At 41.2% G+C, this 14831-nt stretch overlaps 1 protein-coding gene across 1 annotated transcript; it reads right to left on the bottom strand.

Annotated features, from left to right (window-relative positions):
- Nucleotides 1-598: 598 nt before the first annotated feature.
- LOC141806629 (NACHT, LRR and PYD domains-containing protein 12-like) lies at nucleotides 599-13841 on the bottom strand. The gene is made up of 12 exons (XM_074692243.1): nucleotides 13743-13841; nucleotides 13107-13253; nucleotides 12004-12050; nucleotides 9924-11727; nucleotides 9485-9658; nucleotides 9044-9217; nucleotides 8301-8474; nucleotides 6846-7019; nucleotides 5694-5864; nucleotides 4898-5071; nucleotides 4345-4518; nucleotides 599-2431 (listed from the first exon to the last, which is right to left on the bottom strand). Exons 2-12 carry the CDS (start codon nucleotides 13232-13234, stop codon nucleotides 2422-2424), a joined length of 3204 nt encoding a protein of 1067 aa, XP_074548344.1. The 5' UTR covers nucleotides 13235-13253; nucleotides 13743-13841; the 3' UTR covers nucleotides 599-2421.
- Between the last annotated feature and the right edge of the window lie 990 nt (nucleotides 13842-14831).

The following is a 14831-nucleotide window of genomic DNA, read 5'->3' on the forward strand; positions in this document are numbered from 1 at the left end:
ATCACGATTTGATTTTTTGGGGGGCGGGACAAAAACAGAAGAGCATAGGCCTTCGTGAAGTCCGAACAGTGGGCAGAGTGGTGAGAGCGGTGAAAGATATGGCAGATGACGAGAGCGAAGTTGTGGCTAGCTTGTTAGCATTTTTTTAGCGCGTGCGAGTAAAAATTTCATCTGGTCGCGCTCGTGCGAGTGGATATGTCTAAATACTTCATCTATCACGGGCACTGTGTAAGACATTGTGGATTGAATTCTCCCTCTCTTCCACTGGATCAGTCAGTAGAGTTCAGGTGGAGCTAGCTCCACCTGAACTCTCCCCTGTTCTAAAGAGAGAGCGCTGTCGCGTACACAAGCAGCGTGTATGCGCATCACGCACCGAAGACAGACAGAACAATGACACACGTTTCACTATTTCAGAGTCAGCCTTCTCACTATATGATTAACGCTGCTCTAAACTCTCCTGATTGAAGAGGATGCTACGTTAGAGCAGAGCTAGGTTAGTTGAACTCACGACATGTCATGTGAACACTATAACAGAGAGATAGAAAACAGCTAAGGCGCTGGTCAACTCTTCCTCAACAAGTGCAGCAGAGTTATCCGTCTCTGTCTCTGAGGTCTCCTGCAGCGTCTTTGGATCAAACCAGCTAAGAGAGAGGGGGTGGATAGTTTCTGAGTTTTCGATATAACGCCCAAGTACGGGACTTGATTCACTTTCAAAAAATATTTGCGATCACAGAAGCATACTTAAAGTTGGGGAACAATCAGGAGAAATCACAAGCTAGGAGAACAGCCAGAGAAGGGGTTTAATAAACGGGAGACTCCCTCCATATTCAGGAGTGTTGGCAGCCTGCCAGCACTCTCGATCGGTAAAAGTAACGAGTTTATGTTTGACACAGATTGACAAAGATAAAAACTAAAGACATTTTCTTCATCATTTTAGGTTATTTTTGTAAGTTTTGTAAACTCACTGAATAATGTTAGTCATTGTTTTATGTAAAGCCTCTTTTTTATATTTATTTTATCTATTCAATGAAAATGATTTTTGTTAACTACTTTTTTCCGTGATGATTTCTTTTCTGGGCTGTGAGGGCTGAGGTGAAGGCCCAGCTGTAGTACTCACGGTTCGCCACTGATATTACAGGTATCTGCATGAGAGAGTATGCACATGATTGGCTGACGGGCAAAGGATGGGCACTTTATAGAGTGTTTGCGCTGACATCACGATTTGGGTAGTTACCCGGATGCGCGGCCATATTGGAGGTACACGAACATTAACATTAAATGGATGGAGATAGAGGTGCGTGGTAAAATGTGTTTTTAAGATGTTATATCCACCAACAAATGTAGAAAAACACACAGAGCACACTAAAACCTATAATGACAAACTCAGCCAACAAGAAAAAGAGATATTTTGAAGAATTACGCCTAATAAGCAGAAGAGACACAATAAGTTGGCATCGTTATCATCCAACCAAAAGTATGAAAATATAGACTTTACTACTATATTTTTCACGGGGAAGGGGTTCCACGGAAAAAACTGATGTTCTTTTGGGAGAGGCACACTTTCCGGCACCTGAAAGCCAATTATGTACTGTTTATTGCTGTGAATTATCTCTGTCATAACATATTTACTTTTAATAAAGTGTGATTTTGCTGTGTTATGAGCAGAGAACATGAACCACCTGACAGGAAATGCAGTAAACAGACTCGAATGTTGAGATTAATGACAGATTATTGCCCTGGAAATCCTGATGGAGCTTAGCCACAATGTTCTCCGTTCTTCCGACAATTGTTCCTATTCCTCACTTCAATCTGCAATCATTTTTGGTTGTCAAAAGGATATAATTTTTTTTTTTTGTCCAACTGATTAGTGCAGCAAAAAACGCAGCAGTAATTTTACCATTTTGTGCAACAGTAATCCTATACTGGCTCAACTCAACTATACAAGCTCAACTCAGTTCTGTTGTGAGAGTGCCTCCAGCATGGTCAAGCTCGAGTTGATTACGTCACATGAAAACACTCTACACCTTTACCTGATGTAAATTCCAACACACCGAAGAAGTTTTAAGACTGGCCGCTTTCTCTGCTGCTGCAATATTTCACGTGTATCAATCATAAACTGTATAATTAGTGGTAGTCTCCCCAATGTCACCTGTCTGTTTTTATAAAGCTCTTTACTTCTGTTCTGCTGAGGTGAACCAATAAATCAATCAGGGCCCGTATGCTTGTCTAGGCATTACACAAACAGGATCATCAGTTATAACGTACCATTATAAACAGTCAATTTAGCCATAGCATAAGCTGCATGCACAGCTGCCAAAAGCTGACCAATCTAAATTAGCTGTATATCTTGACATCATCATACTTTTCCACACATAGGCTGCTGCTGCTTCATCCTCTCTGGATTATCACCACTCTCACAGATCACCTCCAGCTGAAAAGAGAAGGAGACAGAGAGAAGAGGTCATAGTTCAGTCATAAAAAGACTCAAGTTCAGCATCTTACCTCTGCCATATTTTATTTTGGAGCCCAGAGTGACCACAAGTGGGTAGAGGAAAGTCTTGATATAGGCTAGCCATCTTCCCCATGACTAGAGAGTCAGAACACTGACAGTAAGATTTGGAATTGACAAAGAAACTTGGCATTGTAGAAAAAGCTGAATTAAATCTGAAACAAGTATTGGCATTGTAAAATGTTGAATTGAAAAACAAAATACAGACATTAAAGCAGACACTGTTTTTTTCTTTGAGGATTTTGTATGTTATGATGTGTTTTTTCAAGCCAATATTCAGATATGTTTTGACACTCTTTTTTTCTCAAGTGTCAATGGTTTTTGAAACCACTCTCCTGAAAACCTGGGCTGTTTCCCAAAGCCAAGGTACCTTGCCTTGCCTTGGTCTGATGTGGGCGTGGGGTGCGTGTGGGCAGGCATCCACATCATCAGTAGCTGCCCAAGTGCTGTTCCAATGTTCATGTCCTCCACAGCTCCATATGTCCTCCGTTTGGTTAGCATGTGGCTAATTGACCAAGGATACACAGGTGTATCCTTCGCTGCCTTGCCATGGCTATAAATACCCAACATGCAACGCGTGAATCTACAAAAAAGGAAAAAAATGGAAGGAAAAGACGCACCAGAGGAGGTGCGTGGTAAATTCCAAATTAAATGTAAGTAACAAAATACACCTCTGAAAATAACAACTTATACCATGTCCACTACTTAACTCTTTTGTGTGTCACTCATGTAACTTTCATTACTGAGAAGCTGCACCTGCAGAGTGTCAATGATGTGACAATAAAAAAGCAAAAAGTGTAGAAAATTGGCAAGCTATGACAATATTTGTAGCCGTCTGAGCTCCTCCCATAATGTGCCTTTGTAGGCTGTTCCATTAGCATCTCCTTTTGAGCAGAGGCAGGACACTTGCCTTGGATTGGAAGGAAGTGGCTTCGGAGGCACTGCCTTCCAAGGCAAGGCAAGGCAAGGTACCTGGGCTTTGGGAAACAGCCCTGGAATCATGTTCTCACGCTCTAAGCCCCGCCCCCAACCCCCACCGGGGCGCCCCCTCCATGACAAACCATTGCCAGTAAGTTAAAATTGAAAGAAAAGATAACTGAAACTGAAAACCAATGGCGTTCAAATAAAAAAACTGCCCAAAACATATCTGAATATTGACATTGAAAAACACATCATAACATAAAAAATCCCCAAAAAACAGTGTATTTTCTGATGGCTGTATTTTGGTTTTCAATTCAACATTTTACAATGCCAATACTTGTTTTCAGATTCAATTCATCATTTTCTACAATGCCAAATTTCTTTGTCAATACCAAATTTTACTGTCAGTGTTCTGACTCCATACATGACCAATTCCTTAAATTGATCTTTAAAAATGCATCATTTCTTCCCCTATCCAATAATCTTTCCAAACAGCCAGTCAACATGTGGGTTGCACAGCCATGGATTAACAAAGATTAGGGCACGTTGTGCGTTGAGTTAAAAAGCTGGAACCTAGTGTTCTCTATGTGATGGCTGTCAATGCATATTCTGACAGGATCATTAATGTTGGTAACAATAAACAACAGTCTGCTGTCAAGTCCACTGGCACTTGTCTACTGATGAGACACAACAACAACTGGGCAGAGATGAGGCAAGGGAAGTGAAAAGATACAAAAGCTGTAGCAAAACCTGACAATGACCAGGTAGAAAACTCAAAACAACAGTCGACACCATCACAACAAGCTTCCTGCATCGTTCCCTCACAGATTCGCCAAGGAAAGTATCCGTTGTCCTACTAAATGTGTCTGCTACATTACATCCAAAAGAAAAACTGACCACAACACTGAACTTACCCCAGAGACGCCAGTCTGTAGAGAGGACTCTCCTTAAGTTCAAACAGAGGCTTGACTTGGGATTTTTTTAGCTTGTTTTCATTGAGGTCCAGCTCTTTCAGATAGGAGGGGTTGGACTTCAGAGCAGAGGCCAGAGAAGCACAGCTAATCACTGACAAACCAACCTTCCACAATCTGTATAAACAATAAATGAAGAAGATACAATTCAGTGATTAGATGTGTTCGTGTTTTAAATGTGTGGCTCAACATTACATAGTCCTAATCAAAGATCTTTGTAACACAATGAACAGAAAGTTAAAATGATTTCAGAGGATCTCTCCCAGATCAAGATGTGTTCAGTTAAGACAACTTTCAACATTAATTTAATTTAACAGTAAATATTTTCACACTTACTTCCATTTTTCTCAGCAGATTGCGATTAGTGTATTGAACACCAAAATATGAACTAAAGGATATTTACAGCTCCTCTTCATAAATATGAGAATTAGATTTAAAAAGTTAACTTTACTGTTAAATATGTCAGAGAAATGGTAATAATAGTCAGTAAACTAACCTCAAAACTTCCAGTCTACAGAGAGGACTCTCCAGAAAACCACACAGCAGCTTCACTCCTGAGTCCTTTAGCTCGTTGTAACTCAAGTCCAGCTCTGTCAGGTGGGAGGGGTTGGACTTCAGAGCAGAGACCAGAGAAGCACAGCTAATTTCTGTCAAACTGCAGCCCCACAAGCTGAGTTAAAAACAAATAATGTAAATTAAATAATCTGTTGAGAGTTGATGAAGATGAAATATGAGAGTCCAAACAGCTGAAGCCAGCTTCATTCTGGTTAAAAACTGTAAAATATATCATGTGAAAAAGAGCTCTCATTAATATTAAAGACAGTATTTTATAGTATATATCTATATATCAGTATAATATCCCAGTTCTTGCATGGCCAACACATTCAATGGACAAGTCACCTATTCGGGATGCTTTGGATCAGTGTGCATGACAGCGTGTTTAAGTCCCTGCCAGTATCCAGAAACTTAGCACAGACATTAAAGAGGAATGGACCAACATCCTAAAGGCCACAACCAACAACCTGGTCAACTCTATATGGAAAAGATGTGTGAGCCAAATGGTGGTCACTCCAGATACTGACTGTTCTTTTGACCCCCCACCCCCAATTGCCTAAATACAGCACAAGTGCAAATTTTAGGGTGCAAATTTTTCTGTTATTAGCCTAAGACACACCTGTGCAACAATCATGCTGTCTAATCAGCATCTTGAAAGCTGGAATGCATGAATAAAGTTTACTTGCATTGTTTAATATGTCAGAGCAACTGTACTAACAGAGAATCATTGAACTGACCTGAGAGTCTCCAGTCTGCAGAGTGGACTCTCCAGAAAACCACACAGCAGCTTCACTCCTGAATCCCGCAGCTCATTTTTCACTATCTCCAGTTCTCTCAGATAGGAGGGGTTGGACTTTAGAGCAGAGGCCAGAGACGCACAGACTTCCGACAGACTGCAGTCACATAATCTGAATAAAACACGTAAGTTTAGAAACCATTCAGTGTTTCATAACTTATTTACAACAAAGGAAGATGATGATGATGATGATGATGATGATGATGATGATGATGATGATGATGAGAGTGCAAACAGCTCAAGCCAACGTTGTTCAGGTAAAAAACGTAAAATACAGTGTGTGAAAAAGAGCTCTCATTAATGTTAACATCAGTGTCTTATTCCATTCTTTCAGAGATCAGTGTGTGACTGAAATGTTATAACACACTCCTGACCAAAATTTTAAGACCAGTTAAAAATTAGTTTGAATTTACATTTTGTACTGTAGGATCTTTAAAAGGTTTTAAGTAGAGCTTCAAAATGCAAAAAGAAGAAACAAGAGTGAAACAAAACTAAAAAAAAATGAGTTGACATTTTATTGAAAACAACAATAAAAGTGAAATAGGCTGGACATCAGCTGATTAAAAGTTTAAGACCACAGCCTTTAAAAGCTAATGCTGTGCAAATATATGGATCCAGTGTCATTTTGTGTCCGGTATTCACACTCTGATGACCTCCTGATGGCACAGGCAAAATAAAGTTTTCTCTCTTTGGATGTGGTCGGATTGTTGACCTACATGAGCAAGGCCTGTCATAATGTGCCATCACTGTCGTTTTGAATTTCTTCAGAGAGGATTAGAGAGGAATAACCTCACTCTTTTGGACCATCCTGCATGTTCCCCTGATCTAAATCACCGTCTGAACATTTGGGGATGGATGGCAAGCTTACAAAAATGGACATCAGTTCCAGACTGTGGACACTGAAGCCACCATCACCACTTAGAGCAACGTTCCCACCAGCATCCTGGAAACCCTGGCATCAGGCATGCCCAAACAGAAGTTTGAAATAATCAACAGGAGTAGTGAATTTACATTTTGACACTTAATGTAGAAACTTTTTAAGATCCAACAGTGCTAAATGTAAAATTTTCCAGTTTTCATTTAGTGAACTGACCTCAGGATCTCCAGTTTGCAGAGTGGACTCTCCAGAAAACCACACAGCAGCTCCACTCCTGAATCCTTAAGCTCGTTCCAGCTCAGGTCCAGCTCTCTTAGATAGGAGGGGTTGGACTTCAGTGCAGAGGCCAAAGGAGTGCAGCAGACTTCTGTCAAAGTGCAGGCATCCAATCTGAATTAAAAATAAATTATTTAAATTCAGAAATCATTCAGCGTTTAATAGTTTGTTGAAAACTGTTGAAGAAAAAATATGAGAGTCCAAACAGCTCTGAAGACCTGGTCTGAAGCTCCTTCTAAAGGTGTGTTCTAGTGGCTGGACTTTTACTGAGTCAACCAAAGACCTTAAACTATTGTTACCTGTTGCTCTGAATGAAACCTCAGGGTTTTCAGGAAGCTCTTCACATTTTTCTTTCTGAGCTGATAAGAAGTTCAAAAAGTATTTACTTTTCTCACATAAAATCCCAAACAAAGAGAAATTACAATCCTTAATCCATGGCTGATTAGTCAGTTATTTTGGCACAGGTTTTCTCTTCAGTGCTTTTAGATCCTGCTTTACTTCCTGGTTCTCCCTTTTTCTTTGGACTAACTTAGGGGTTAAACAGAGATGGTAGAAATAAGTATGAAGAGCTAGAATGTTTTGTTGCTGATAGGTGATTGGTCAGTACAGAAAGCTCATGAACAAACGGTGCTTGCTTTGATGCAGGACTACCCATATACACCAGCTGTCAGCCAAACAAACAACTTGAACTATATTTAATTATTCTTTAGTGAATGCAAAATGTTTTGGCATGAATAAATGAAGGCTACAAGCCCATACATATTATTATCATTATAAAAAATGTCTTAGGCGATAATGCTATGAAGCTAACGGTTCGTGGATTCCATAGGCGTGAGATCTCACAAAAGGCCCTGTTATTAAATGGGATGTAAAGAGACGGACACTTTGACTCACAGAAGATGACAAGATGAGTGAGAGGAGGAAACATAGAAGTGGATGTAGCTGACTTACAATGTTTGGTGGTTGACTTATTTCAAACAATAGCACTACTTAACTGTACCGATAAATACTTAACCTTTGTCACGCTGTATTCAGTAAAAAGTTGTTTTCAACAAAGAAAATTTGTTCCAAAACAAACACACAACTTGTTAAAAATTACATCTTGATCACAGTGCATGAGATTCCAGGCCAGAAGGTGGCGAGGCAGTCAAATTTAAACAGCATCTTTAAGAAAACCCTCAACATTCATTTGATTTATCAACAAACTGTGGGTATTTTCCCCAGTCAGTACACAAAGTCTTCCCTGTCTGCCTACTACATTTAGTCCATTAAACATTGAAATATGAACCAAAGAAAATCTTCAGCTCCACTTCATAAATGTGAGGAATGTATGAACAAAGTTAACTTCCATTGTGAAATGTGTCAGAGCAACAGTAACAGAGTCAGTAAAGTAACCTTAGAGTCTCCAGTCTGCAGAGTGGACTCTCCAGAAAACCACACAGCAGTTTCACTCCTGGGTCCTGCGGCTCGTTTGCTCTCAGCTCCAGCTTTCTCAGATAGGAGGGGTTGGACTTCAGAGCAGAGGCCAGGGGAGCACAGCCGACCTCTGTCAAACAACAGTTCCACAAGCTGAAAAAAAAATCAGAAATCCTTTAGTGTTTGATAATATATCAAGAGTTAGAGAAGATGAAATATGACAGTCCAAACAGCTGAAGCCAGCATTTACCAATCTTTAACAGTAATTATCAACACTACACCTTAGCTAGACTGGATCGCCTCTACAGTTTTTACCTATTCAAGCACTTTTTAAAGGTGTCACATTAAGCCTGTGGGTTTTACTGATCACTCTTCAGTTTCCTGTTCTGTTCTAAGTAAAAACATTTAATGAAGGACCTCCTACTTGAATGTCAAAACTTCTCTCTGAAACAGCCCGGCTTTTAGAAATGCTTTAGAGTGTTTTTGGTGCTAGTGCTAGTTCCACACCTGTGCCTGACTTAGCACTGGTTCTTTGTGTTTCCACTGAAAAAGCACTGGCTCCGGGTACTCAAAACTAGCACATAGCAAGCAGAAACTCTTTGCTGGCCAAAAGCATAGCACCATCTCAACAAGGGCTGGGTTATCGTGACAAACGATCAGTTTTGTGAAACTCTGAAAAGCTGCCAAGCGATTTGTCTGTTGTTTAGTTGACATGAGCTGACCTCAAAATCTCCAGTCTGCAGAGTGGGCTCTCCAGAAAACCACACAGCTGCTCCACTCCTGCGTCCTGCAACTCATTGTATTCCAGCTCCAGCTCTCTCAGATGGGTGGGGTTGGACTTCAGGGCAGAGGCCAGGGACGCACAACACTTCTGTGACAAACTGCAGCCATTCAATCTGAATCAAAAATAATGAACCAGTGATGTAAGATCAGAAATCATTCAGTGTTTTATGATTTGTTGCAAATCAGGGATTACTCAATTAATGCAGCACTATTTCAAACAATAATTCAGGGCTCCTGGAAAATACTTAACTGAGAGGATTTTTCAGTTTCATGCTCAGAAAAACTCCCAAAATGTATCAAACAAAAAGTGAAAGCACAGAAAAATTGAAAAAAAAAAAAAGCTGAAAAACAAAAGAATGAGCTCCAGTCAGTGAACTGACCTCAGTGCCTCCACTCTGCAGTGTGGACTACCCAAGCCAGCTGACAGAAGCTCCACTCCTGAATCCCCCAGCTTGTTCCAGCTCAGGTCCAGCTCTCTGAGATGGGAGGGGTTGGACTTCAGCACAGAGGCCACATATTCACCATGAATATCTGAGAGCGAACAGCATCTTAGTCTGTAATAAAGTTGGTATGAATGAGAGTTGACACTTTACAACTTGAATGTGTTTGATAAGAACAGTGCGGATCATATCCTGTTTAAACTAAAGACCACAGAGTCTGAGACAAATGAAAAACACCAGGAACAAAACACATCATGTTACACTTTGATAAACATGTAAATCACCATCTTCAGAGAAATAATGATCTATGGTGAGTTTGTTTTTAGCTCTGAACTATTGTATCACACTGATTTATGATGTTGATCACAGATAAACTTACACAGCCTTCCTGCAGTTCCTCACAGCTGGAATCAGTCTGTGTTGTCCCTCCCATGATGAGTTGTACTTGTCCAGATCTAACTCATCCAGAACCTCCTCTGACATCTGCAGCATGTAGGCCAGAGCAGAGCACTGGATCTCAGAGCGTTCCTTCTCTGGTCTGTTCCCAGACTTCAGGAACTCTTGGATCTCCTGATGGACTGAGGGGTCCTTCATCTCCATCAGACAGTGGAAGATGTTGATACTTCTGTCAGGAGAGACCACATAAGTGTTCATCTTCTCCAGGTTGCTGATGACTCTTTGAATCATCTCTGGACTGTTGTCTGTTTGACCCAACAGACCCACTAAGAGTCTCTGGTTTGACTCCAGAGACAGTCCATGAAGGAAGCAAACAAAAAGGTCCAGGTGACCATTTTTACTTCTAAAAGCTTTCAACATTGCTCCATTTAGGAGGTCTGCCACAGTTGAAACTCCGTGTTCTTGTCCTAGAAAGTCTTCCAGTACTGCTGTATCTGTGTGTGTGAAGCAGTGGAACATGTAGACTGCAGCCAGAAACTCCTGAACGCTCAGATGAACGAAGCTGTAGACGGTTTTCTGGAAGATCACACTCTCTCTTTTGAAGATCTTCGTACAGACTCCTGAGTACACCGAGGCCTCTGTGACGTCCAGACCGCAGCGCTCCAGGTCTTCTTGGTAGAACATGATGTTTCCTTCCTCCAGATGTTCAAATGCCAGCCTGCCCAGCTTCAGGAGAACTTCTGCGTCAGCCTCCATCAGCTCCTGAGGACTGGTCTCATGACCCTCAGTATACTTCTTCTTCTTCCTCTGAGTCTGAACCAGCAGGAAGTGTGAGTACATGTCAGTCAGGGTCTTGGGCAGCTCTCCTCCCTGCTCTGTGCTCATCATGTGCTCCAGAACTGTAGCAGTGATCCAGCAGAAGACCGGGATCAGACACATGATGTGGAGGCTCCTGGAGGTCTTGATGTGTGAGATGATTCTGCTGGACACATCTTCATTGCTGAACCTCCTCCTGAAGTACTCCTCCTGCTGGGCATCAGTGAAGCCTCGTACTTCTGTCAGCCTGTCCACACATGAAGGAGGGATCTGACTGGCTGCTGCAGGTCGAGACGTGATCCAGACCAGAGCTGAGGGAAGCAGGTTCCCCTGGATGAGGTTTGTTAACAGCACGTTTACAGAGCACTCCTGTGTGACATCAGACACAACCTGAGTGTTCTGAAAATCCAGAGACAGTCTGCTTTCATCCAGGCCGTCAAAGATGAACAACAGTTTACAGACAGCCAGCGTCTCTGCTGTCAGCTTCTCTAATGTTGGATGGAAAACATGGAGCAGCTTGAGGAGACTGTAGCGCTGGTCTTTGATCAGGTTCAGCTCCCTGAATGAAAGCAGAAGCAGCAGACTGAGGTCTTGGTTTTCAGAGCCCTCTGCCCAGTCTAGACTGAACTTCTGCACCAGGAAAGTTTTTCCAATCCCAGCAACACCGTTTGTCAGAACCACTCTGATGACTTCCTGTTGCTCAGCTAAGGCTTTAAAGATGTCCTGAACCTTGATGGGAGTGTCATGGAGGATCTTCTTGGAGGCTGTCTCCAGCTGTCTCACCTCATGTTGGGTATTCACCTCTTCACTTAGTGCCTCTGTGATGTAGAGCTCAGTGTAGATCCTGTTGAGGAGGGTTCTACTTCCTGCTTCATCACTTCCTGCTTCATCACTTCCTTCAGTCACATGTTCAAATCTCCTCTTCAGACTGATCTTGTGTTCTTTTAAAACCTCCTGCAGACCAGTTATCTCTAAAAAAGACAAAGAAGAGTGGAAAAAACAAAGAGAATGTGAAATTAAGTGATCATTTCCATGAACTTATCAGTATGAAAAGATGTGCACTGAATCCTCACAGCTAAGTCCATCTGTACAAACTAAAGTAAGAAGCAAACCGAGAACAAGGTAAATGAAGAGACAGTGGGCAATCTCATTAAACCAAAAAATGTCAAATTTCACTTTGCTTTTAAATGTGATGATGACCATAAAAAATGTTGTGTTCACTGAGACAGAGAGGTGAACAGGCTTACTTTGTTCAGGGTTGTTGTGACAGGCTGTCCGAGGTCCAGCTCCTGTTCTGGATCAGAGAGAAAAGTTAAAAATTGGTTATTTCTCTGAGTTAATTCAACCAGTCATTATAAACAATGACGAGGGTGTTGGAGGTGTGTGTTGGATCAAACTGGCTTAACATAACATATTGCTAGGCGCTGCCCTGTTGGTTGTGGCTGCCTGTTGCAGCTGCTCTCTCTTCTTTATCTGTTTTGGGGGATTTTTTCATCTCTTTTTCGTCTTTGTATTTGGAGTGGGTTATTTCTTTGTGTGGCTCATTTTTTGGTCATGGACACTAGGAGTGGAAGAAAAAATGGATTCGCATCGTATTACATAATTTGACATTTGAATTTTGTTAGTGATAATCCACCAAGGAACAACAATATATTTTTGTTTCCTTTGTACAAAAAAATAATAATAGACCTCTCCCTTCTGTGTGTATTTTACACGAAAAAAATTAGGCAGCAAGCCTCATGAGCAAGAAGCCGAGGGAAATCAGACTGAGGAGGAGGAGGATCGCGGACCCTTTTTCATACCAGTCAAGATAAGGAAGTCATCTGGGCTCACAGACTTGCTTGGTCAGACTTACAAACAGATGCTGACAGGCAGTTTGGAGCCCCTTCATACTCTTTTTATAATAAACCAGTGGGTTGTCCGGTTTATGAAACTTCTGACATCAGAGCTGTTAATTGTTTGTATGAATCGGGCAGACTACTATAGAAATAAGAACACAGGCCTAACTCCAACAGATCAATACTGTTCCTCTTTCTCTCCACTACACTGTGCCAAAGGTCACATCACATCCTTTTTATTATGATCAATATATTTGTATTTATTATTACTTTTTAAATCTGAGCTGCCTATATTCTTCTGAAATGTGTGTAAATGTTTTAAAATTTCAGACCCATGTGGGAGGGCAGGACAGCGTGGTGAAAGCTGCATAGTTGGAGGGTTCTGTCACCAACCGCTTTCTTTATTTCATTTGAATTTTTGTACTGATATTAAACTGGCTGTACTGGATAAAATTACTGGACCATAAATAAATAAATAAATAAAAAGACACAGAATCATGCAGGTGCCTTACTTCATGTCCAAGTGACCAGGCTCATTGCTTAAGTTTGGAAGAGAGCCTTTGGATCCTTCACCACTCAAAGACAGACAGCTGGGTCCAGGAGACTCTGCTCCATCCTCCTCCTCTAATCTGACACTCATGCTCTGGTCTGCAGTCAGTCTGAGGGGTTAAACAGAAACACTGTGAGAGCTCAACAAACAAGAATCAAGACAAAATAGTTCGTTCAAAAGTCACACACAGAAGTCATAAAACAGGGAAACACCCAACACAACACAAGACAACACACATATACAAAGCAGCCAGGGCTCCTGCGTCCACTTCTCCACCCAGCTGGTGAGTTCATTTCAACCCTTCTTTCGTTTACAGTCAGTGACTGTATCGCGTATTCTGCCCTCACAAGAAAATCAAAGCCATTTTGAAGCTTGGCAGATAGGTAAACAGTCCATTCAATTCATTCAATAAACACCCAGGAGATGAGATGAAGTTTAGAGCACAATTTATCAAGGTTGGATTTTCGTTTCATTTCATTACATTATGACACTGCAAAAAATCAGGAAAATGGATACAATAGTCACCAATTGTAAATCAGAGGCATAAACTACAACAAGTGCCAACAAACTGTTAAGTAACCGTTAACAGTTAACTCACACACAGATATATTTCCAGGTTGTTAAAGGAAAAAGCAGCGAACAGCTAAAGAGCAGCAACAAACTCTTCTTCGCGTCTCTCTGTACTCAGTGAGCAGTCCCATTCCGTGCAGCTGGCGCTCTTAAAGGGGCAGCGCACAACCACTCTGCTAGAGCAACACTGCGCATGTGCTCTGAAATACGGCTCTCGCCTAAAGTAATGGGTTCGAAACAAGTGGCAACATCCGGGAAATAAAAATGAAGCGTGCTAAAAGTCGCTGTTCGTCGAGAATCCGCTTGAGGCTGGCTGCAGAAAGACCGGAAGTCACGTACACACCCAGCCATAAAAACGGACTTTTATCGCAATTAAAAGCATATTTAGAGCCTGGTTCAAAAATAGCTTGGGTCCAAAACGCCGATTTCCCTATCGGCACACACTGTATGGTGAGTGATTTTTTTTCTATCTCTGCGGTTTAGAAGTTATAAGGATTGTTTGATTTAGGTTCAAAACAAGTCTGCCACCATCTGGTTCAAAAGGAGCACAACACTCATAAGAGGGATTACGGAGGGAAAACTTTTGAAGTGAAATGATACAAATATTGGATCAACACTCACCACGCTTCACGTCTTCGGTCTGTTTACAGACTCAAGATGGCAACTGACTGAACTTCCTGTACACCTTACCTTCCCTGCTGTAATAAATCGGAATCACATAATCAGTGTTAGTTTGACCTGCACTGGCCTTTTCTGTGATAGGAGGGTGTGTCTGTGCGCATGTGTTTTGCTGTTTCTTCATTTTGTACCATTGTAAGGCAGCCTTTGGTTCTTTGAAATGCACTATATAAATTCAAGATACTGTTGTTACAATTATCATATTATAAAAAGAAATACAATATATATATTAAAATATGTGTTCTCATATTTCTGAACACTTTAAAATATGTCTCAGGCAATAATGCTATGAAGCTAATGGTTTGTGGATTCCATATGTGTGAGGTGTCACAAAAGGCTCTGTTAATAAACGGGACTTCTGAAGATTAACAAACACAGAGGGCAAATAAAACACTTATCCTGGCATGGGTTCTGTGGTACAGCAAAACAACAGCAAAAA

This window comes from Halichoeres trimaculatus, unplaced genomic scaffold (genome assembly GCF_033239565.1).
Source record: "Halichoeres trimaculatus isolate MK-OKI-2021-1 unplaced genomic scaffold, fHalTri1.1 fHalTri1_scaffold_17, whole genome shotgun sequence".
In the NCBI taxonomy this organism is placed as follows: Eukaryota; Metazoa; Chordata; class Actinopteri; order Labriformes; family Labridae; genus Halichoeres; species Halichoeres trimaculatus.

Bases quoted from the DNA above. Each gene is read 5' to 3' on its own strand.
- LOC141806629 (XM_074692243.1), bottom strand. From the start codon at position 13,234: ATGAGTGTCAGATTAGAGGAGGAGGATGGAGCAGAGTCTCCTGGACCC. The intron at 12,051-13,106 runs GTAAGGCACCTG...TCTCTGATCCAG, and splicing joins CCTGGTCACTTGGACATGAA to AACAGGAGCTGGACCTCGGA. The intron at 5,865-6,845 runs GTCAGTTCACTA...TGTTTTATTCAG, and splicing joins TGCAAACTGGAGATCCTGAG to ATTATGTGACTGCAGTCTGT.